This window comes from Manacus vitellinus, unplaced genomic scaffold, assembly GCF_001715985.3.
Source record: "Manacus vitellinus isolate BGI_N305 unplaced genomic scaffold, ASM171598v3 scaffold_3_pilon, whole genome shotgun sequence".
Lineage (NCBI taxonomy): Eukaryota > Metazoa > Chordata > Aves > Passeriformes > Pipridae > Manacus > Manacus vitellinus.
Genome location: NW_021940535.1, coordinates 11426916 through 11451295, shown reverse-complemented (window position 1 = coordinate 11451295; position 24380 = coordinate 11426916). Strand labels below are relative to the sequence as shown.

Below are 24380 nucleotides of genomic sequence, written 5' to 3'. Positions count from 1 at the left end.
CCGCCCACCAGGAGTGCCATTCATTTCCTTGCTACACAAGGGCCTACCGCAACAAGGTCGTTCTCGGTGGTGATCTTTTTTACTTTGCTTCTAAAATTAATCTTAGCATTTTCTAACCTTTTCTTATTTTTTCCTCTTTCTCTTTGCACCTCTTAGCAATTAATAAAAAACAGTTTTGGTCTCAACAGATAACTTGTATGAGTTTTAATTTTGCTCAAGGGAACGTTCGAATATAAAAATTCTTTCTGCAATATTTTAGCAGATTGTAACATTTCTTTTGGCGCAGCGAGCAGGGTTTCCCTTAAGCAAAACTGTTTATTCCAAAACTTGATAATTGCTAATTTTTATGATCGATCATTCTGTGATAGGAAAATCAGAATAAGGTACCTTCCTTCCTACCTTACCTACCTCCCTTCCTACCTCCCTTACCTTCTTTTCCCTTCCTTTCTTTTTCTTTTTTTTTGACTTTATGACTGTGTGACTTAAGGACTTTGACTTTACAAGTTGTTTTTTATGTTTTTTCATGTTGCTTTGTTTTGTTTTGAAGTTAATGTGCACATTGTAATTTAGTGCTTTCTGGGGAGAAAGGGGTGAAATTTTGGAAATTAACTTTTAAGAGGGGCCCCCCAGATAAGCTCACCCCGGTTTTGGTTGTAACGTAACTTTTTTAAGAGGTAACTCTCTGGAGGAAGGAGCGAGACTTTGGGAAATTTGCTGTAACTTTTAAGAGGGGCTCTCCAGAGAAGACTGCTCCGAATTTGTGAGGTAACTTTTTTAAGAGGGGCCTTTCCAGGGAGAGGGGTGAAGAACTTTGGAAATTTGCTGTAACTTTTAAGAGGAACCCCCTAGAGACGTATTCACTCCGAATTTGTGGTAACATGGAATATAATGTGCAAGCTCTTAATAATTTGCTACATGAATTTGGTGCCAGGCCATCTCCTCCGGGAATGGAATGGGCACAGGATAATTGGTGTAATATTCAAGCAATTGTTGATCGAATCTCTACCCTGCAGGCAAGGGCGAGAAAAGGTAAAGGAAAACCTATCGTTTGTTCAATATTAGGTGCAGCTGTAATAACTGCAATTAACAACAAAGAACAGCAGCAAAAAGCTCACATGAAAGTGGTTAACTCACTGCAAGAATCAATTAAGTCTTTGCAGATGCAGTTGGAGGAACAAACAACTACAGCAACTGTCTTCCAGGAAGAGATAAGGAATGAAAGGGCTACAGCCCGTGTTCTCCGAGAGGAGCTGTATGCAAAAGATGCTTATGGCAAAGAACACAAAATAAGCTCTCGGTGAATTTTTCCTACATTTTAATATTGGGCCCTAAAAGGGGCCAGACAGACCTTTTTCTTTTCTTTTACAGGTAACTGCCCCACGGAGAAAAGTATTCAGAACTGTGAATGAATAATCTCAGATTTGGACTATGGTTCAGCTTGCTGGTAACTGTAGTTATAATGTGTTAGTTATGTTTGTATGGTTATTTACCTTGTACATGTTGTCAGCAGAACAGACTGTTAAAAATGAAAATCAAAGAAACCTTGCCTGGGAACTAGTCGAAGGGTTTGCAAAAATATGGAATCATACCGATCAAGGTGTATGTGTATCTTTACCTGAGTCTGCTGAACAAGGATTGCGATTTTTTATGATACCTTTGAATTTATCTTTTGTTTTTAACATGGCTAGTGTGACAGCCCCATTAACCCTACCCGAAAAGTGGACCAGCAAGACCAACGGAGCCCAACTACTCTGGAAAGGTATCCCTATAGTGCATGGTCTCTACCAAACTTACACCCCACCTCCTAATATAACTCAAGACTGGATGTCACGCACCAAATATTGTAAAACAATACGTCCAAAGGTAAATATAACCATCTTATCTCAAATTGAATCCCCTCACCCATCTATTGCATCAAGTAAAGGTGAATTTAAACCTGGAATAATAACCTTTGAGGAATATAATGCTAGACAACCCTGCCTTATTCACACATGGGATCCACTCTTTGACCCATTATACTCACCAGATGTATACGAAAGTAAATATGGCACAGTTTTTAGTCCTTCCTGGTGTGTACAACTTCCTAATGTAACAAATATAACTCCAATTAACCGGAAAAACTTAATGTGGGCATGGTCTGTACAAGCATTTTTTGGATCCAAATTTACAGAACCCAAATTTACCGTGCCTCAGGTAGAAGAAAGTCCTTTATTCAACTGCTCAAAGGTTATAACATGCAAAGAAGGACCAGGAAATCCTCCAGAAACGTGGTTTTCACTCAGAATTAGAACTTTGATAAGAGATATGTGTACTTGTTGGAGATACCCTTCAAAAGGCTGGAGAAATCAGGATGAATCCTGTAACTCGACCTACAAATATCTTCTTAATCACTGTGGAGTTCCCTACACCCACTACCCAATCCACGGTACTCCAATAAATACTAAACCAAAAATCATCATCCTTGACCATGCAGACAATACTGACTGTAAAACTGCAAAATATATAGCCCCTCTGGGAATGGCTTGGGGATGCTCTGATGGAAAGTTTTATTCACATTTGTCATTAGAGCAGCATGCTGGACTTAGGTGTGCACCCGGAATTCCCTCTCTCTGCCCCAGACGTGTCTTTACTTTTACTAAAGTGTCTAAAGAACGTCACCACGCAGTGTTATTCCCTCTCCAAAAGCAACACAAAGACCAAAATGGGCGATTAAAGAAGTTGATTTTCCGGATTATTACACCACTGGGCAAAAAGCATCCCTTTTTCTTGAGAATTTCTTTACCCCCTATGTCACCTTAAAAAGACACCAATTTGTATTAGAAGATATTACCTGACAATTAAGTGTTTTAAGTAATTGGACACAACATGCATTTGAGAATTAAACACTCAAGTCCAGCAAACTACTGAAATGACATTGCAAAACAGAATAGCATTAGATATGTTACTGTTAAAAGAACAAGGTGTTTGTGGAATGTTAAATTTATCAGAAACTGAATGCTGTGTAACAATTTATAATGCTTCAACCTCCATTGAGGAGGCACGAATAACAATGAGAGAAATAAAAAAACACTAGAAATAAAAAAACACTAGAAATTTGTTTTATGCAATGCAACCACCAGAAGTGTTAGATGGAACATGAGTTACCAACATCCTAGAGTCTTTTGGACTTACGGGATGGGGAAAATGGATAGCACAAATTGGAATAACAATTGTCATTGGAATTTTGTTCCTGATTACTGGCATTGGCCTGGTTAAATGCATGATAAACCGCTTGCTTGTTTCTTTCTCCCCCTCTGTTCGCTATATTCGCATTGCCACCACTGAAGAAAACTACCTCGATGTGCCAGGGGGTGGAGTGTTATATGTATGTTATCTGTCCAGCCTGTCTGAAGCTGGACCCCTGCCGTCTTGGAGTGGACCAGACCGGGACCCACCGTGCTCCCTACGTGAGTTCTTTCCACCCCAACGCTATTTCTGACAGGTACAGCAGGACCGAGACCTTTGCACAAGCCTGAGACAGGGCCGGTGTGAGTGACGGCGTGAGCTGCGGAGAAGCCCACATCCTGGCTGCATTCCAGACCCCCTGGAGCTAAAAGAGATAACATCACACCGAAAAGCTTCGGAGCCCGAGAGAAAAAAAAAGGCGAAAGCTGCTTCTTTCTCTCCCTCTCCCCCCCACACTCCACAAGTCAGCTCAGACAAATAGGTAGTTCTCGGTGGTAATCTTTTCCTATGCTTCTAAAAAGTAATCTTAGCATTTTCTAACCTTTTCTTATTTTTTTCCTCTTTCTCTTCGCATCTCTTAGCAATTAATAAAAGCAGTTTTGGCATCAACAGTTAACTTGTATGAGTTTTAATTTTGCTCAAGGGAACATTCGAATATAAAAATTCTTTCTGCAATAATTTAGCTGATTGTAACAAGCTGCCACAAGACAGCAGTACCCTCTGCATCAGTCCTTCAAGTGTCACGGGGAGGCTTTGAAGCCCAAGTATAAGGTTTAAAAACATGGCCCAGGAGACTTGGAAAAATCAGGCAGCACTCGAAGGCACTGGGAACCACAGTATCTGTTCAGTTAAATAAAGGGTAATTGATTCAGAGCACACTTGGGTCTGCACATACTGAACTCAGATCAATGGCTGACTTTATTTACCATGATTTGAGTGATGCTTGCAGCTTTAATTGCCGTACTTTCACACTCTTCCATCACTTCCCTGCTCTCTGGAAGAGGCACTCCTATAAAGCATGTCTGTTTCAGGCAGGAGCAGGCATCAGGAAGGCAGGTTTGCCTGAGGAGAGTGAAAGTTTCTTATCTGCTCTCCCAGCTTCCTCTCCCTGTACCACAAGCAGCGTGGTGCTGTGCTATGTGACTGCCTGCACCTTGGTCTCTGAGTGACAACACTTAGGGCAGACAAAGTCAAGCTGCTCCTTTAAAGAAAAGTGACAGCAGAGGAGACTACAACCCAAAACTGGGAACATCTATGAAACAATGGCCTCAAAGAGAGCAGAGGGGAACGAAGCCATAGAAGACCTTAGGCCTCTCCTGGGGCTTCCAACAAGTGCTTAGTGACCATCCTGCTAGAGCTGTGGGTAAGACATGAGCAGTGTCCCACGGGAGGTGTGAAGGGACAGGGGAGACAAACCCTTTGCCTTCACGGAAAACTCCCCTCCTGGGAAAGTGCATCAGCTGAAGGCTGGGGACAGCCTAGTGAGGCATGAGAGCAATTTTGGTAGGATAAATTCAACTAAAACATCAGGGCAGAGGGACAGAGGAGCCCCAGGAGGGCTTGACCACAAGGAGTTATGCTGCTGGCAGATGGAGGCCCTCAGCAGATGGAAGAGGGGGTAATGACAGCAAACATTTCCATGACTGAGCCCCTGCTCTGTGGTGGCCAGCAACAAGGGACCCCACCAGTGACGAGGCTACAGCCAGAGGGCCTGTAGGTAGGCAGCTTCCCTGCAAATACATGAGGCACCAACAGCCTCGGAAGCCACCAGCAGCTGCTGGACTGCAGGCAGCCGTGGTGGAACAAGCCCAATGAGGGAAAACCCATCCCAGAGGGGCTGGGCCCTGGCAAAGCAGCAGGGAGCAGCCTGACTCAGAGCAGGATGTTCATGACCCAGGGATGACCCCATCACCCCAAACTGCTCCAATTTTGTTGTCGCTTCACCACCCTCAGCAGTTTCACCTGCTGATCAAGCATGAATATTTCTCGTGGCGTTTTGGGGAGTGAAGAAGCTTTTATCTTCTCTGAGAAGGCCACAAAATTCAAGTTCCCGGGAATGCAGGGAAGAGGAGCTTGAGGCCCCCAGACAGGACCAGAGGTTGGCAGCCCCTAAAGTTTGCACACTTGTTTGTTTGCATAACTCGGCGGCTCTTTGGGGCCAGGAGGACCCTCTGACTAGGAGCACCCTCAGCCATGGGAAGGGCTGCTATGGGAAAGCATCTGCCCCCAGTGTGCTCCCTCCTCCCCTGCCCTCAGAAACCCGCCTTCCCTCCCAAAACTCCACCCCACCCCTCGTCTCAGGAGCTTAAACCTGCTGGTGCCTGCGGAGTTCTCAGCTGCATCCCAAGGGTTAGATATGTGAAGTAAACCCTGTTAGCAAAGCTTTCCTTTGGCCTTTTGGAGATGGGTAAATCCTGTCAGTGGAAACAGGTCATGTGTATGGATCCAAACCTGGGAAGGACGTGTGGGCAAGAAACAACCAGTTCATCCTTTTGGGATATGTGACAGTGCCTTTGTTTAGCAGAATTTCAGCTTCTGTTTGCTGAATACAGATTGCAAAAACTCCCCAAACTCTTCTTGCACATACAGTAAAAAATATGTACATCTTTGACCATTTTTTTTCCCTAAGGAAAAGTTAAAAAAATATTTTAAAGTCCAATAAATGTATATAGAACTAGAACCCCATCTGCTTAGATGTACCCTATCCACTAGAAAAGCAATGCCAAACGATGCAGAAACCTTGTGTTTATCAACACTCTTTAATGATAAATGCACAATGAAACCACTTTTTACCTGGAAGAAATAATTAACCAGAAAGCAAACTAGGTTAAATGAGATTATTTAAAACAAAACCTCCTGAGCACTATGACTTGCAATTGAAGACTGGGAAGTGGAGGCTTGCAGTCAGGCAGGACAGGCAATGCCATGTCCCTGTGAGGGGATGAGCGAGGCACAATGGACACACGATGTCCTGTGGCCTCAGGCACTGTTACAGCACCAACACTGGCACTCCAAAAGTCCTATAGAAGTTGTGGGGTGCATTACAGCACAGCATTTTGGGAACTGCTGCCTCTGCCAACCTGAAGTCTCATTCCAAATGTCGTTAAGTTTGACACTTAATAATGCTTTGTCTTAGTGGCACCAGGCTAAATATATTTTGTCACTGTTAGCAAAGATACCAGCACATAACTGGCAGTCAGCTGAACCACGGGTTTGGTTTTTGTGTTCTGGTTTACTACAGTTTTGCACCATTCAGAAAATATCCCTGGGACAGACAGTGCAGTGTCTCTGATCCCCTTGAATTTTTACTGTGAGGTGTGATTTGTTTCCAGTACCAAAGTAGGAGCTATAGCATTAATTGTACCAAATTTCACCTGACACCACACAGCTAAACTATAGGAGAAAGGCAGGTCAGATTCTGCAATGACCAGTTTATGAACACAGACAACTGGCTTTTCTTTGCAATAAGAACCACATGAGCAGCAAACAGAGTTGCATTTGCCCCCGCACAGAGAGCAGCATTTGCCCCCTTCAACAAACCAGTGTTGGAGCTAAAGGCTGTTCTTTACAGGGGAGGGGATCTGGTGCAGGAGTCTGGCAGGGCACTGGAGTCTGGCCACCTGCACAGGAGACCTGGCATCACAGCAAATGAAGGCTGAACTCCCTCCTGCTGCTTCCTATGAGGAGGAGGAGTGGTTCATCCTGCTTTATCTGCCTCTGTTGCTGCTGTTACTGGTAAGACTTGTTATTTCAGGCTGTGGTCAGAGCTGCAGATGGGCCAGCTATTTACAGCTGTCACAAAGATAGCTTTTGTCCTCTGTCAGTTCTGCTTACAGCAAGTATGGTTCCACTTTGCTGTTCTCTGCCAAAGGTTTCCTATCTTTTCAGCAAGTAAACCTCAGTTGGGTCCCACACATCAAGGACAGGGCCACCAACCCTTCCTGCTCCTCTGGGACAGTCTTTGGGGTACACAGGTGGTTTCCAAAGAGTCTCATGTTCCTCTGGAGAGGAGAGAGTGAGGACTAACTTACAAGAGGACTTTGCAAGGAGGGGACATAACAGAGGAGGTCAAGTGAGCGCTAAGGATCAGGGAGTTCCTCACCCGCTGCCTCCCCAGCATGGTAAAGGACCAGTTTGAGCTGTGCTCCTGGCTGTCGCAGGCAGGGGAGAACTGCTTTTGGACCCTGCTTCGGCAGCAGCCACTGCTTTGCACCATCCTGCCCAGCGCTATCCTGAAGCGCTCACCAGCAAAGACATAGAGGAAGGGGTTGAGGCAGCTGTGGAGGAAGGTGATGGTCTGGCTGACCTGCAGCCCGATGTCCAGCCGATTGGCTGACCTGCAGCCCGATGTCCAGCCGATTGGCAGCCTGACAATTGTACACTGCCCCGGTGTAGGTGTCGATGGCTTTGACCAGCAAAACAATATTGTACGGGAACTGAGAGAGGACGAAAGCCGTGATGATCATGGTGATGATCTTCACCGACTTCTGTTTTTGGGATCTTTTGGCTTGTAGGAGGGTCTTGATGATAAGAGCATAACAAATAACCATGACAATGAGCGGGAAGAAGAATCCGATTGTGACTTTCAAGACCAGCACGGTAACTCTGAAGATCCTGCTGACATTTGGTGGGTACGTGATTTTGCAAACTATTATGTCACCCACCTGCATGGTTTGGCTGTATATGATTTCTGGGATGCACATGCCCAGCGCTGTCAGCCAGACGGCCAAGCACATGAGGTTGCTGCGCAGGAGCCACCTTCGCTTAGAAGTTTTAGCTTTCATTGCCTGGACAATAGTGATGTACCTGTCAAAGCTGATGCAGGTCAGAAGCAAGCTGCAGCCATAGAAGTTGATCTTATACAGACTGTTGACGACTTTACACATGAAGTCCTTGAAGATCCAGCCATCAGAAGCAGCCTTGGCCCAGAACGGGAGGGTGAAAAGGAGCAGCAGGTCTGCAATGGCCAGGTGCAGCAGGTACCGATCCATCATACTTCTCCTGAAGTGGTATTTGCAATAGACAAGCACAACCAAAGCATTTCCTACTGTGCCCACAGTGAAGATAAGCCAGAAAAACACCGGCAGGAAGGCTTGAGAGAACTGCCTGACCTGCCTCTTGTCGCACGTAAAGTCTGTGTTGTTCACTGGGTTTCCACACAGGAACAGCACTGCGCTGTCATTCCTGTAGTAATCCAGGCTAGTCTTGTCAGGGTGGGTGACCTGCAATACGACATCTGGTAAATTCGTTTTGAGAGGCTCAGTAAAGCATGCATTTGCCCCTCTCCACCAGATGCATTCGAAGATGCCTAACATATTCAGTTTAAATGGGAAAGTGCAAAGGCTGCCAGGGAAACAGTGCGTTTCAGACTGCTTGAAGTGTTCAGCACAGCAGAGACTTCTAAAAAAGACCCACTGAGTAACACACTCTTTACAAAAGAGTAGTTCACCACCTCCAGCCAACTTCAGTTATTAAAACAGCAGGTGGTGAAAGCATTTTCTCCATCAGCTCATTCAAAACATGGTTGGATTGGCAGCTTCGAATAATACAAAACGCAAAATTCCCAACTTGGAAAGAGGTGGGGAAGAGGGCTTTGTTTTACTGCTACAGTGGAATGGCACCACTGGCTTGAAAGAGGCAGAAAACTGATGGAGGAAAAGAGGGGGGAGAGGAAAACAGTGATGAACAGTAACATAGCTGTATACTCACTATGCTTGCAGCTGCCATCTTCAGCCAGATTGTTGCTCAGTATTGAAGGAGGCTCCGTAGCCTGGAGAGGAAAGATCAGGGAAAACAACTGATTTGAAACAGCTCTGAAGTAGGACTGTGACTTTCTTCTTTCTTCCTCTTCTTCTTCTCCCTTTAATAAAAACCTCAACTCTATGAAACAAGTCTGGCCGGAAGATGAACAAACCACACAGAAATTGATGTGACTGATTTGAATTATTTAGCTATTTCCATTTTACAGATTTACACTTATCCTACTTTAGGTCTTCAACTTCTCTATGGCACTGTGCTGATTAAGTCCTTTGATGCACTACAGTCACTGCAATCTCGTTTTTAACAAGCTGTAGACTGCCCAGCATACACATGTAATAAGGAAGTAATCTGAAAGCACCATATCTTCAAAAAGATTCAGGAGAAAAAATGAAATATGTCTCTTAAATATCTAGCAACCAATAAGGAAAAGCATCTGCCTTTAAGGTAGTTTTCAATCTTAAATATTTGCATCCTCTGCAGCAAATGATTAACCTCTGCCTGCAACTTCTCTTTCTCATCTGTGACCCTGAGATTACCTCAGTTGGTTAGAACATAGTGCTAATAATGCCAGGGTTTGGGATTTGACTGCTGTATCGGCCTTTCATTTAGGAGCTGGACTCGATGATCCATGTGTGTCCCTTCCAACTCAGACCACTCTGTGGTTCTGAGTTTAGGCACAGCGCTCATTGCCGTTGGCTTGTGAAACCTATGCCCCAGTAAACAAGTAAATATTGGGTTTTTTATGCTGCAGATTGTTTTTCTGGTCAATCCACCATCACAAAAGGTAGCTGAGTCTCACAGGCTTGATGCAAAACACATGCACCCAAATATTATTCAACATGGTCTGCACTAGCCTGTCTGTGATAGTGCCTGGGGATGAAGCCTGGGGCTACTGGGAGCCCTCAAACAGCACAGACCTTCCCTCCAGAACCCTTCAAAAGCAGGTCATGTAACCAACCGAGAGGGCGCCTTGCAGAGCCAAACCTCTCGCCACAGCAGAAGCTGGACAGAGCCGAACCTTCTCCATGGAGAAATGGCCCATGTTCATGCTCTGGCTTCCCTCTGGTTGCTTGTTGCCTGTTGACTAAAAGCACCTGTGACTGTGGCTGGCACAGGCGGTCAGCGAGCTACTGATTTCTCCCCATACCCATTTCTAACATGTTGTTGCAGCATCTGCTAAAGAGTGCAGAGCTGGGCACCCCCAGTGGGCTTTATAATGTCATTTTCTTTTAGCTGTCAGACCTACCCTAAATTGCAGTGACAAAGACGATTGTAACTGGGCCAGTTGAGTGGCAAAAAAAAAGATGATTGTAATTCTGTTTCCTTTCCACGGAGGTTGAACGTGGGAAAGACAGATATGAATAGTGGAGAAGGCGGGGGACTCCCTTATGAGACAGGCTGAGAGAGTTGGGGCTGTTTGGCCTGGAGAAGAGAAGGTTGTGTGGAGACCTCACAGCAATGTTCCAGTATCTGAAGGGGGCCTACAGAGAAGCCAGAGGTGGACTCCTCATCAGGAATGGTAGTGACAGAACAAGAAGAGTAATGTGTACAAATTAAAAGAGGGTAAATTTAGGCTAGAAGAATTTTTTTACTGTTAGGGTGGTGAGATACTGGAAGAGGTTGCCCAGGGAGGTTGTGGATGCCCCAACCCTGGCAGTGTTCAAGGCCAGGTTGAAAAAGGTCATGAAACCTGGTCTAGTAGGAAGTGTCCCTGCCCATGGTAGGGGGAGGTGGGACTAGGCAATCTTCAAGGTTCCTTCCAACCTTTAACATTCTATAGGTGTGACTCACTGGCACAGTCGCTGGGGGGGGGGGGGGGGGGGGGGGGAAGGGGGCAGCCTGGACTTGGTGCCCAGCAGCCACACCTCTGCATGTTTGCTCTTTAAACCTGTAATCAACCTTTGGGCTTTTTGTAGGCTGAGCTGGGTGTGTGCTCCTGGGACCCCAGGCTGATTAGACCTGTCACAGACTGTTTATTCTGTGGTTTGCAGGGTTTAGGTGGCTCAAACACAGATGGCAATCTTCTTTTTTTTTTTTTTTCCCCTTTTTTCCTGGTAAACTCTTTCAATAGCAAAAGGACAACATCGCATACCATCGTTTTTCTGCTCATGTGCATCCTCTAGCACAGGGCAAATCAGAGGCTGCTCCCAGGCTGTGTCCTGCTGCAAAATGCTTTCACTGGAGGAAAAAAATATGCTGGAACGAGAACTGGGTCTCTCTGGGCAGCCTCCAGTGTACCCTGGGGAAGCTGCAACAGGAAGGAGGGTCTAGTCCTGCCCACTTCAGGCTGACCCACAGGCACAGCTTCCCATTGTTGCACACCAAGGCTGCAAGCAAGGAGGAGCCAGGGTAGCAGGAACTGCATCATGCCTCACAAAAACTGGTGCTTTGCAAGCAACAGTAAAATGGAGCAAAACAAAAGTACACCACTTTCAAGAGGAAAGGCCAGGCTATTCCTGCTGCAGAAAGTGGAGAGACCCAGGACGGGACTGCAGGTAGCCATGTAAAGTTCCTGCTGGTGACAACCATCCAGAAGAGTGACAGGAAAGATTTTGAAGAAGAAGGCAGTGAGAAGTGGTTAATAAATATATGAATTTGCACATCTTATGTCTTCTTTCTGGTAAGCTGACATGCAAATTATTCTGATTTAAGTTCCTGTTTCTGCAGGAAGTCCAAGCATCACAGTATTTTGCTTTAATGATACCATTCAGCTATGACTGATGCTCGTTCGACTCACACTTCAAGGAAACTTCCAAATTGCAGTTCAGGCTCAGTTCCAGTTAAGGAGAAAACAATGATTCTGGCTAGGTTTTGGGTTGGGCTCCACTGTTACTTGGCATTATGCTCCAGTGTCAACAGTGTGGCATCTCCTTCCAAAGGGAAGGAGCCCCAGCTGCTCCACGCTCCACCACTAAGGTGTCTGCATATGCTTAATACTTAGTTGTCATCCTGAAACTCTTCCTGAAACAGGTGTAGGTTTGTATGTGATGATACCTCCATATGACACTTGGCCTCTCTCACAGCCTGGGCACTCCAGTAGGAAAACAGAAGTGAGGGAGTAGTCTCAGATAAACTCCAGGGTACCTGCTAAGGAAAGCACAGGTGTGAAAGCACAGGCATAGTCTCTGGGCTCTGGCACAAGTTACTCTGGGCTGGCAAATGGCTGTCTGACAGGGGATCCATGGTAATTATTCCTAATTCAGGCTTGTTTGGCCCTTGGTGTAATGCAAGCTGATTCAGCATTGGGAGAGCTACATTAACTTCAGTAGGGTAAAGGTATGCCCATGGGTAAAGCCTCTGATGCAAAGGATCTTCACATTCTTTGGTGTCTCCTTCATGAATCTGAGCCCTTGTGCTCAGGATTTAAGTGACTTTAATCAGACTTAATTTAATTCTCCCTAGAGGCAAAGTAATAAATTTATCTTATCCCACCACTTCACACAGCCCATTCCGCTGTATTAAAAGTCCCTGGGGCAGATAAATGTCCAGACCAGAGCACAGGGAGCTACTCATCTTGTTCATTACTTTTCTGTCAAATGCCATTTGTTAAATGTGAGTGTTGCTGACAGCAACAGCTTTTTTGCCCCCAAGGGTGGGAACAGAAGCAGAACGGTGTGAACGTTTGTCCATTTGCCAAATTTCTGCGAAACTTGCTCCTTATCTTCGCTCAGTGTCATCCACAGTTAGTTCCTTTCAAACAAAAACTGTGTGATTGGCAGGGTTGTGAGCCTTCAGGTAAGGATTAAGGGACAAACAAATACAGCAGATGTCATTGCGGGAGTCTACTATAGGCCACCCAGCCAGGATGATGACACCAACAAATTAGTCTTTAAGCAACCAAGAAGTACCTGTAGATCAACACAGCTGATACAAACAGGTCCAGAAGATTCCTAAAACACCTGTACTTATTGGTACAGGTACTATGGGAACTGACTAGGAAAGGTGCCTTCCTTGATTTGTTACTTGTTAACAGACAGGGTCTCGTGGATGAAGTGGTGATTTGGGACCATCTTGGCCACAGTGACCATGAAACAATCAAGTTTAAAATCTCCACTGTCAGGAAGAAAAGTGACAGCAAAACTTCAACTCTGGATATGTAGTGAGCAGAATTCAAGCTGCTCAGGGAACTAATTAGTGAGGTCCCCTTTTGAAGGTGCTAAGGTCCATCAGTGATGGTCAGTTTTCAAGTGCCACCTCTGAAGAGCACCGGAGTGGGCAATTCCAAAATTCTGGAAGTCAAGCAGCCGAAGTAGAAGGCTGGTTTGGCTGAGCCGGGATCTTCTTCTGGAGCTAAGGCGAAAAAGGGAAAGTGTATGACCAGTGGAAGCAAGGCCAGGGGACATGGGAGGACTTCAGAGATGCTGGAGTAGTGGACAGCCAAACTGCCAATCATGTGGCCACTGCTTTGCTGGGAAGCTAAGCAGAGGTGGCCCCAACTCCTACCAGGATAGGAGAGTGCCAGGGAGGACTGCCTTCTTGCTTCTGCCTTTTGCTTCTGCCCCTTTCCATTTTGTTTTTTCTTTTCCATTCCTTCCCTTCTTCCCCTCCCTGGCCCTGGATTTTGTCATCCTCCTTCCAAAGCATCCTCACCCGTGAGGTGGAAATCAGTCACATGGATGGAAGTGAGAGTACGGCCATCTCCCCATCCTCTTTTTGTCCCTTTGGCATCCATACCACTGTCGCTGTCCTGTAGGCTGGGAGATCGCTCTTGCATTTCCTTGGCACGGGTGTGCGAGGCATTTCTGCCCAACCAAGGTGGTGGGGGCGGGTGTTCTGTCATCCCCTCTGGGGAGCTGGGACAAGTTCCGGGGCCTGGAGCCTGTGTGGTGCTGCAGGCAATCGCCTGCCCACGGGAGATAAAGGCCAGAACCAGCCTTCTGTCCGGGCACCTTTTCTGTGGGGGAAATCTTTGGAGATGTATTCAACATTGGAGGTTGTATCTTTATTTCGGTGCCGGGCTCCTGAAAGAGGATGACAGAGCTTTTACATGGGAAGGAAAGCACCTAGCCCCAGTGTGAATGATGGGCTGCCCAGGAGAGGTAAAGGCCAGAAAGACCTTTCTGTCTTGGAAACTTTTGTGTGGGAGCAATCCTTGGACTTATACAATATTGGAGGTTATATCCAAAAAGTCTGCTGTGAGCTCCTGAAAGAGCATGACTGCTTTAGCACGGAACGGAGAGCACCTAGCCCCAAGGGCAGACGATGGTCTGCACAGGAGAAGTCTCCTGGGAAGTGGTGGGAGGCAAGGGCAGGAGGAGCCAGGGCGCTGAGGGCGGTGCCGTGGGTGCCGCTGGGGCGGGAGGAAGGATGCCCGTTTCCCGGCGGAGCCGTCAGCTGACGCCGCCGTTTCCTGGCCGTGCCCGCCATGCTGCGGCTGCTGCTCCCGCTGGCCGCCTGGCCGCGCTCCTCCGGCGGCGGTGAGTCCTCCTCGCCTCTCCTCTCCAACGCACCCGGGGCCCTGGGGGGCGGCTCGAGGGGCGCGGGGGCCGGCGTGACCGAGGGCTGGCAGGGGCCTCCTCCCGCCGCTGGAGGAAGGCGCTCCGCCCTCGGTCCGTTTTTAATTAAAGCATGAGCGATTTGGGGCTCATGGGCGGCGAGCAGGGCGCGGGTGCCGGGACTGTGCTGCGCCGAGGGGGAGGTCCCGCGGCAGGGACAAGGAAGGGTCCGTGCCCTTCTCCCGAGCAGGCCGTGTGGGGCTGGGGAAGGGCTGGCGGTGGCGCCCTCCGGGGGGGGATGGCCGGGGTCGTGTCCGGCCCGGAATGGCGGTGCCAGCTGTCCTCCGGCCGGCGCCGGGGCTCCCTGCGCTCCCGGGAGTCGTGGAGTGCAGGGCCTCGCCGAGCAGCCAAGGGCGGTGCGGGAACCGGTGCCGATCCCAAGGGAAAACTCGCTCGTCCTGTGGTGTGTGAGAGGAGGGAAAGGAGTTTTTCCTGTTCTGCATCGATTCTGTAGTAGGCACTTTGTCGCAGACCACTGCCTAAGGACAAATCCTTGGTCTTGACAGTCTTGTGGTTCATGCCTTGAGTTTGAGGCAGTGTGTCTCTATTACCTTGGTAGATGGTGCAGTTGAATTGTGCACAGGTGGTTAAAGTTGTATGAAAAGCAGCACAGCCTCAAGTGAGACCTCTGTGGAATGGGTGACAGTAAATGTGGGGGAAGTTATGGCTGAGCCTTCCAAAATTCTGAAGGTTGGTGGGTAAGAGGAATGGAGAACCAATACTCACCAAATTTGGTGGTATTAGCACTCCTGGGGGATTTAATAGATTAGTTTAAAACAGATTAAATATTGTAAAAATATATAGTGAATTTCAAGAATTTGCTGCCATGTGAGGTTGTAGAAGCAGACAGTGTTTACTGGATTCAAAAAATTGGATTTGCCAAATTTAAATATGTCAGGTTCATAAACAACATCCAGAAATGACTAGGCAAGGATTTGCTTTCGAACATCCCTAGTGTAGCAGCTTTATCAGCTGGAGGAGTATGAGGGAGCAGACCACAGACAGTGGCCAGGGTCATGTAATTTCTTTAAACAGCATTTCTTGTTGCTGTTGTCCAGACAGAATATTGCCTGGTGTCTAGAGGACCTATGGACTTGGATCAGTAGATTAGCAGGGTATTTTTTATGCTCTTATCCTTCCTAGCTTTGTTTGTGTAAAATAGCAGTTTTTTAATATGAGAACTTGAGGAACTGAGGGTGGCAGACGCGGTTTTTCTTATCAACCCACATTTCCCTGACACAAGCAATGAGGGAAGGGATCCTTTTAAAACTTACTCTAGTCTTCGAAATAGAGCAAGGTCCTGTTATCACAGAGCTGCTAATGTTCTTTTAAATTAGCTTGGGAAGGTATATCCTACAAATAAGCAACCTGGCAAACTGCGGTTTTGAGACTTCTGGGCTCAGGCTCACTGCTGAGCCCTCCAAGGCTGCTTTTGTGTCCTAGTTCTGAGATATTTTTGGCTGTAATGATTGCTTTTTCTCTAGTTAAAGTGTGGACTGAGAGACAGGAAGTGTGTTGAAAATAAGCATATGGCACTGCATGACTGTTATGTCAGACATGATCTCTATTGTATATTATAAAAGACCATCCAAACTTTTTTCATCTACAATCAAAATGAAACAGTAGGTTTGTTTTAAATAGAAATATGCGTTAGTAGAAACACTGTGACTGAGCAAAATACAGAGCAAACCAGGGAATTCCGGTGCAATTCAAACATAATTGATCCTTGTTTGTTTTCAGTCTGTGAGCAGATATGTGGTAGACTCTGCTCCCTTCTAAAGGAGCAGAGTATGTGACGTTTTGATCCCTTTTCAACTAATCCCTGTTAGAATAGGATATGCTGAAATAGGCATTGAAACTTGGAAACTGTGCATGTAGTGGAAGTGGTCTGGAAGCGAGTAGCAAAACACAATGTGAGTTTCACTGATCCTACTGATTTTCAGGGCTTTGGAGAAGTCTGATTCACAACTGCAGGCAAGGATATCTGCTGATACATCATCTGCAGTTTCTGGGACCACAGTTGCATCTGGTAGCTGTTCCAGTGGGGATTTCACTGCTGCTGTAGCATGTGTTAGTAGAACCTCTTGCATTCGGTAAGAATGAGGTAGGGTGATGCCTGCTTTTCGGATGGAGCCAACTGCTTGGGAAGAAGAACAGAAAACACATGTTAAATTAATATCAGAAACAACTTAGTCCCAGAACATGTATGAAATTTCCAAATACTATAATGATTGTTTCCAGCACTCATTGCATCCCTGTTGCGATTTATTGCCATCTGCTATAAGGAAGTCTTAATGAGAAAAGAGCATATTAAAAAAAAAAAAAAGGGTGGGGGAGGAATCATAGAGGGCTGCAGGCAGGGAGCTTGGAAGGGGACTGCCAGAATCCAGTCTTTTCTGTTGTCTGATTTATTCCACATCAGGACATCTCCTCTGTGTCTTTATAACAGTGATTCTGCATGACCCAGCATCTTGGGTAGTACGTAGAGTAACAATCCTTTATTGCAGTCTGGGAAAAAGGGAATGTGTGTAATATTTTAAAACGGCTGATACTGGTTCCTGGTTGCAGGCTTTGTTGACCCAAGGCACCCCTTCATAACCACATTATTGCCTACTGGAGACTTCTGCAGAACAGAAGGGAACAGTCAGGAAGCAAAGATGATCTCCTTCAAGCAACTGCCCCTTGAAGCAAAGGCTGCAGTGGCTGCAGGAATGGTTTTCTTCTCTATGATGCTGTCGCGGAGTTATCTGGCAGAAAAACTCGATCTCAGGATGCGGCACTGGGTTCTAAGGCTGCAGATGGCACTATTTACCAATACACTCATGCTGATGGGATCTCTTCATGTTTGGAAAAGCACAGTCACCATGTTCACCAGGTCTTCAGCTGCCAGCTCCCTCTGTTTCATGCTGTGGAAAATAGCTGTGTTCATGTTTCTAGCTTTGGCTCATTCAAGCTTCTTTACATTGCTATGTCTTGTTGCAGAAGAGCCCTATTTCTTTTCTTTAGCTGCCTACACCTGCCTTGGGGCCTATATCATTCTCATCTTCTTCCTCTTCACTCTAGGCTCTGTAGAGCAGGCTTACAAGTTCTTGGTGGGGAGAGGCACTAAGGCAGGCACTGGCAACAAGAACAGAACAGCAATGAAACCAGTTTTGGCAGTCGTGCTGACTCTTGTGCTGACTGTTGTCGGGCTGTTAAATGCTTCCCAGCCTCCTGCTGTGAATTCAGTGGAGATTCCAGTTCACAAGCTGCCCTCAACCATGACTAACCTGAAAGTGGTGTTGCTTTCAGATATCCATCTGGGGCCTACTGTTGGGAAGACCAAGCTTGCCATGATAGTGAGAATGGTTAAGGCTTTAAAACCAGATATCACGGTGATCGTTGGGGACCTGACTGACGCTGAGGCAGAGATCATACGACCTGCTGTTGAGCCTCTTGGAGAACTTGATTCCCCTTTGGGGACGTACTTTGTCACAGGAAACCATGAGTACTACACATTAGATGTTAGCAACTGGTTTGAGCTGTTAAAATCTCTTAACATTCAGCCGCTGCACAATGAGAATGTGAAGATTGTTTCGCCAAAGAGCACTGATGACTGGTTCTGCCTGGCTGGTGTGGATGATATTGAAGCAGATGCATTACGCTACTCGGGACATGGCATGGATTTGAAAAAAGCTCTCAGAGGTTGTAGCAGTGAGCATGCAATAGTGCTTTTAGCTCATCAGCCAGTTGCTGCAAAGTGGGCCCTTCAGGAGAGACCAGACATAAATTTAATTCTCTCTGGCCATACTCACGGAGGGCAGATTTTCCCTCTAAATGCTGGAGCTTATCTTCTGAATCCATTCTTTGTTGGCTTGTACAAAGTTGGGCAGAACACCTTTGTCTATGTCAGCCCAGGGACGATGTACTTTGGAATACCCATGAGGTTGGGCAGCAGAGCTGAAATAACGGAGATAATCCTACGTTCTGCTTGAGTTTTCCATTTGACAGACTTCTACTGTTCTTTTTTTGGTCAGTATATTGGCTCTTCTGCTGTGAAAGCAAATCCTTTTTCAGGGAAGCCAGAGAAGATGTACTGGGCTGAACTTCAGCGGGTTCTATTAAGTTTAAGCAGAAAACACTAAACTGTATCTTGGGCCTATGAAAGAAATTTGGGGCATGTTAAAATACTGAAGAAGTTAGTTCTTTGAGTTCACTATCATTGAGATTCTGCATTGAAAGGTAATGCTGATGTCATGCAGATAATGTGTGTCCTGTGCATGTTTAGTAATATCTGTTTCCTGCACCTACTTGATTTTCCAATGTTTGCTATCTATCAGGCAGCTGCCTTATCCAGTCTCAGGCAGGCAAAGTTCTGATCTCTTGCAGTGAAATCACTCATGCATGTTTTGCAGAAGGGACTGCAGAGTGCCCACTGAGTATGCAAAATCTAGAAGTCTTATGCTAGAAACGTTAGGGGAAGGGAATAGTTGAGGATTTTTTTTTTTTAATTGAGGCTGGAATCTGTATCCTTCTAGCTGTCTGCAACATGCATGAGGGCTTCCAGTCTGTGCTTACTAGTACAGTAAGTTGCCAGCCATCAGTTCCTGAAATCCAATATTTTCCAGTTAAAAAGTTGGTGAGACTGATATCAAAGGATGAAAGTAGCAGTCATTCTCAGGCATTTCCCCAGAATAGCTGAGCATCTAGTAATTACTTACTGAAAATAGCTCTAATAAAAGCAAATGAGAAAGAAATTTCAAAATTAATTTCTGTTGCTGCCTAAGCATGCAGTACCTCCTGATGTAGAGCACAAAATCCGAAGCTGAAATACTAAGTGTCTTTTCATTCTATGTTTTTTTTTCTTTCTACCTGATTTCTGCTCTGTCATTTTTCTCTTGCAAGAGTAAGGAGATGCCATTTGAAAACAATGCAAATAGGTTAATGCTTGAACTTTGTTTAAAGGCTTTAATATCTCAAGTAAATTGTGCCCTTTTTCAAGGAGACTAAGCTCTGCAGTGGGTGACTTTCCTTAAGAGCATTTGCATATCATTGTCCTGGGTGTCTGTAGCCACAGGGCTTCCCTTGCTCTGCCTTTCTGCCCACCAGCACCTGGGTTCCTCTCAGGCAGACCCATGTAGCATGGGGCAGAAGAGAGCAGTTTTTACGTGGGAGACTGAGGATGGCAAGACCAGAACTGAGGTGTTCAGTCTTTTCCTGTGTGAACCTGAAGCACACGACCATACACACTTCTGTTTTGTTCTTCAGCTTCCATTCTCGTTTTGAAGGAGGTGTATTTGAAAAGTGCTATAAGCTTTGTAAAGTTGAGTTTTTCTCTGAGTTAATAAATTTTGAAGTTTCGCTTCATCCGCTTCCTTCAACCCTCCCCCAGGCAGAGTTTCTAACTGCTAGGCTGGTTTTGTATCCTGTTCCTATGTACAAACATCTTGCCTTTTTACTCAGGAATATTGAGAAATACTGTAAATGTGTCATGAAGGTCAGTGGAATTGTTGGAGAAGTCAGTGCTCTTTTAATCTGAAAACTGAACACCTGACCACTCAGGCTCTCTACTGGCCAGACTAGATAATTTCTGTTTCCTGACACCTATAATTTTGTGAACTTTTTTTTTATGCTCATGAGATGATACCTGCTTAAGTATCCTGAAGTTTGCATGTATATTTAACGCTGCCCACTGTCTGTGTGGGCAGTGAGTGCCACCACTTTGCAGTCGGTGGCATAGTGTCAAATGGTCTTAGGCAGTGAGAATTTTGATAGCCTGTAACCCTCCGTTTACTTACCGACATGCCTTCAGTTAAAAGCTTTTCACTTGTTGCACTGAGTGCTTTACCATGTAAAGAAGACTAATTGTTAAGCAAGTTTCCTTAACTGGAGGCATTTGTTGGACTGATTTTAGATGGTGTCAGTTTCTCAGTGAGTTGCTAGTATTACTTTTTCTTTTTTTTTTTTTTCCTTGCCCTTTTTATTCTTCTCTTCATTCTGTCCAAATGTGTGCAAAAACCTAGCTGAAGAGGTCTTTCCATTCCAGGATTTCTTAATTACTTTTTATGTGCCTCACTTGGAAGATTGTAATATGTCCTTTCAGAAGCCAATATGCATCCTTTTAGGAGTGGTCATATTGTCATTTCATAACTTTATTGAGTTCTCCCACTGTAATTTAGTTCTTGTTCAATTTGTTTTCTGTAAGTCTCTCCCTCTGTAAGCTTGTTTGCTTGATGATTACTTATTACTTAACATGTTTTCTTTCTGTGCCAAAACATTTCAAAACCTTTTCTTATTTTGCTTCTTAAATATGAATGGAAAGTATCTTAGATCAACTTTCTTCTTGATAAAAGGAATTAGCTGTTTCTAAAACCTAATAGAGTAATATCTAACTGTCCTTCAAGGTTCTTCCTATACATTTTCCTATTTGACTTGAATGTCCACAATGTAGACCCATGTTCAGTATTCCAGATGAAGAAAAATTGCTGTGCTGCTTATTTTGTAATTTTTTTGATTTTTTTTTTTTTAAATTTTGTGTGTGTGCGTGAAATGTATTTGATCTGGAGAACGTAGCTAAATGAATATGTATTTCTTTCCATAAAAGGCCAGTTCACTGAGGGATGGGAGGGCAGTTAATTACTGTCAGAATTAATAGCAGAATGGATTAGTATCATCACTTTGTGAAAGTTATATTTATTATATAATTACTCTAGAATGGATTAAAAATATGTAAAATGTGATATAACAAATGCTTTAAATGTTGGGATTTAATAAAATTTTATTCTTATATCAAGAAATATGCCTCTAATGACCTCTTATTTTGTACCAGTATATATTGAGCAGTTCATGCTGAATAGTTTTAACACACTCGTATTTACTAACAAAAAGCTACCAACAATAAACCTGACTAGTTTTGGAAAATCTTGCACACACACTGCTAAGCAAGACATGGGGAAAAGTGGGAAAGGTAAGGCCACTATTAAATTTTCCTGAAGCATATTAGGAGAAAACGGTGCAGGCTGAAGAGATGAGAATGTGATGCAGAGAAAAGGACTGCTGCAAGGAAAGAGAAGGGTTATTAAGAGAATTCTTTGGAAGGAACAGAAGTGGTTTGTGGTTCTCAATTTTGGTACTTACGCTTTGGGGTAGAGGAAGGGCTGTTTTGTGTTTGAATGGTCTAGATAGGAGAGGCCAGAAACCTTCACAGGTGGAGAGGTTTGTTGAGGATTTGTATCCACATCTGCTTGCTTTCCAAATAAGAAAAAAACCCTGCTTTGTAAATTTGGAGAATGAGAGATTCTAGCCACTGTCAAATAAATTTTTTTTGTTGAAGTTATGTAATTTTTTTTATATCAGGAGACATATACATTATAAAATGACAAAATAGTGTTAAGATTGCAAAATAAATTCTTCCTTCGTTTAAGAAAGGACAAATTCTTTAGTTCATCCCTTTTTAGTGTGAGTATGCTCTGAGCAAGTAAGATGCAACATTGCCTCTAAGGGTCTGAATTTTCAGCTGGCACTGATGTGATTTGCTATGAATGAGCTGGCATCCCAAACAGTGCTGTTAGGGTGTGTCTGTTGAATCTGCTCGCCAGATGAGCAGACCCCCTACCCCATCTAGGGAGATAGAGTGGGAATGAATTCCCTGCATATTCACAACCATGAGTATGCAATATTGACAGAGCCAGACATAAATTCATGATGAGAGCTCTCTTGTTTTCATTGCAAGCCCTGGGTCATGAATTAACAATAAAATACTGTTGAGTAATTGATCATGAGTGGAAGTCTGTTTGCAATGGGTGATGAATGAGGTAAATCGGAAGTACTCTGGAATCTTCCTCCCTCTCTTCACCCCTGTAATAACACTGTGTCAGGAAGCATATGTGTTGGGAAGGTGACTTACAGCTTTAGAAGCATGACTTCTAAATGGTAACTGGTTCAATGATGACCACTTTCATAATTAATACCTTCTTTTAATTGTTTTATTGCTTTAAGGCAGCCTTGGTTCTCTGCCAGAGGTGTCTGTCCCTGGGGGCGTGTAAACAGTTGTTTCAACATTCATCATCTCAACAGTTATCTGCCACAAATGGAACAAGTGTCTTTTCCATAGGCCTCTTGATGTGGTCTAAAGTCTAAATGAGAGGACTAAAATTCTCTTACAGAGGGAAGCCACAGCAATTTTGACTCTCCTTATTTCCAGGGATAGTGGCCTTTTAATGTGTAATGTGCTTTTATCCCTAATGATGCCTTTGTTTTTTCCTCTTATAGCATTGCAGAACTGCATTGCTGCACCTGGGTTCTGAGTTCCATTTAGTCATGATCATTTGGAACACTCAGCTCTGCATTGGTGCTGTGATTTGTCACAGGGCCCTACAGTAAAAAACATTTGAAGAATGTGAAACATCTGCTTGGTGTTTGTAGGGGAGAACGGTTTTGTTCAGGGGTACACACAGTACAATTTCATCCTAGTGCAGGAATCAAGATGCAGGTTTTAACTGAAAGATCTGCAAAAAGCCACATATATTGGAATTGAACAGAAAGTAAGCAGCTGATCTTAGCATCCTTTGCAGTGATAGTTTACTTGAGGCCTAACAGCCTGGAGTTACTACAGAATACTAATTTCCTATGGAGAATCCCAGCCTTTGAGTTACAATTGTTCCATAGCAGTTGGTTTGTATTTCTGAGCTCTGTAAGGTCCTGATTTTGTAGAAGTCTGGCATGCCCATGCCTTTTTTGAGTCAAGATTTATTTCAACTTTCACGGAACTCTCTGTTAAGTAATCTTAAGAATGGGTCCGTGTTTATGGAATGAGAGCATGAAAAGCTTCTGCTGTGCCACACTTGGCAATCCCTTGCATTTCTGGTGTCCCTGCCAGCTCATTGTTGTATCTTCCCATATCTGTTGTTATATGTTGACCACACTTGCACTTGTTCACTATTGGCAGAATGTTTTGAATTGCTATGTGCATTTAGGACATTTTCCGCAACTTTTTTTAGGTTTTCTGCAAAAAATTGCCTCTGTTGCAGCTGCAACACAATGTAGTCTTCCTCATTGAAATTTGTAGTCTTGAAATGTTTGTAGAGAGTTATCTCACTCAGTTGCTCAATTTAATGACAGTCTAGGCATAGGCATGTTTGCTGAGTAATTTCATCCTCAGTTTTTCAGGAGGGTGTGTTTTTATTTTGAACTATATCTACTAGTTTGTACTCTTGTTCTTTTGTCCTGTGACACACTGCACTGGTTCCTGTTTGCTTTTGTGTTGTGCTGAGGCTCAAGTGGGCTATAGGTAGCTAGTCATTCACCATCTGTTATTTTAGGACCATTGTATCTTCTGTTATGGGCAACCCACAGGTGTTGTATAGACTGTTCTCTGTGTCTTTCAAGGCAGGAAAAAATTACATCGTGTGTTTGTTTGTTTTGTACGCAGAATGTACCCCAGAGGAGTTTTGGGATTGATTATGATTCCAACTGCTTTGTCAAAGATGGGGAGCCTTTCCGTTACATCTCTGGCAGCATTCACTACTCACGGGTGCCCCGGTATTACTGGAAAGACCGCTTGTTGAAGATGAAGATGGCAGGGCTTGATGCCATTCAAACGTGAGTAGCTGATGACTTTCCAAGAGATTTGTAGTCCTGGGAGCTGTATGAGTAGTAGTTAAGTGGAATGTTGCCATTTTTAGTTGGTTTGTTATTTTTTAAGTAATAGGTGAGAAAGCTCTGGAGAAGTGAAGGGTGGTACAGGATGACCCCTGTGAGTGGAAACTGGGGCAATTGGGCAGGTTATAACTAACAGGCAACACCTATTTCACAACCCAGGGTGCAAATGTGACCTGAAATAAATTGTTGGACTGTGAACTTTGGCAGCTATGAAACAGTTGTATGTGCTCTGCCTTTGCCAAGGACGTTGTATTCTGTGGT

The 24380-nt window shown here is 44.7% G+C and overlaps 3 protein-coding genes across 3 annotated transcripts in view; 2 read left to right on the top strand and 1 right to left on the bottom strand.

Moving 5' to 3' along the window:
• Positions 1 to 7252: 7252 nt before the first annotated feature.
• CCR9 (C-C motif chemokine receptor 9) lies at positions 7253 to 10027 on the bottom strand. The gene is made up of 4 exons (XM_029961755.1): positions 9944 to 10027; positions 8935 to 8995; positions 7563 to 8461; positions 7253 to 7531 (listed from the first exon to the last, which is right to left on the bottom strand). The coding sequence occupies exons 1-4, from the start codon at positions 10025 to 10027 to the stop codon at positions 7253 to 7255; spliced, it is 1323 nt and encodes a 440-aa protein (XP_029817615.1).
• Positions 10028 to 14006: 3979 nt separating this feature from the next.
• Positions 14007 to 24380, top strand: part of GLB1 (galactosidase beta 1) — a 44019-nt gene continuing 33645 nt past the window's right edge. The window contains exons 1-3 of the mRNA XM_018075520.3: positions 14007 to 14024; positions 14292 to 14402; positions 23890 to 24059. Coding sequence (XP_017931009.3) covers positions 14007 to 14024; positions 14292 to 14402; positions 23890 to 24059 — 299 coding nt within the window. The remainder of the gene's footprint in view (positions 14025 to 14291; positions 14403 to 23889; positions 24060 to 24380) is intronic.
• On the top strand, positions 16128 to 21256 carry TMPPE (transmembrane protein with metallophosphoesterase domain). Its single transcript, XM_029961779.1, has 2 exons — positions 16128 to 16573; positions 17049 to 21256. The coding sequence occupies exon 2, from the start codon at positions 17138 to 17140 to the stop codon at positions 18452 to 18454; it is 1317 nt and encodes a 438-aa protein (XP_029817639.1). The 5' UTR covers positions 16128 to 16573; positions 17049 to 17137; the 3' UTR covers positions 18455 to 21256.

Bases quoted from the DNA above. Each gene is read 5' to 3' on its own strand.
- CCR9 (XM_029961755.1), bottom strand. From the start codon at position 10,027: ATGGGCCATTTCTCCATGGAGAAGGTTCGGCTCTGTCCAGCTTCTGCT. The intron at 8,996-9,943 runs GTTGGTTACATG...TTTCCTCTCCAG, and splicing joins CTCTGCAAGGCGCCCTCTCG to GCTACGGAGCCTCCTTCAAT. The intron at 7,532-7,562 runs GTCAGCCAATCG...ATCGGGCTGCAG, and splicing joins GGCTGGACATCGGGCTGCAG to GTCAGCCAGACCATCACCTT.
- TMPPE (XM_029961779.1), top strand. From the start codon at position 17,138: ATGATCTCCTTCAAGCAACTGCCCCTTGAAGCAAAGGCTGCAGTGGCT.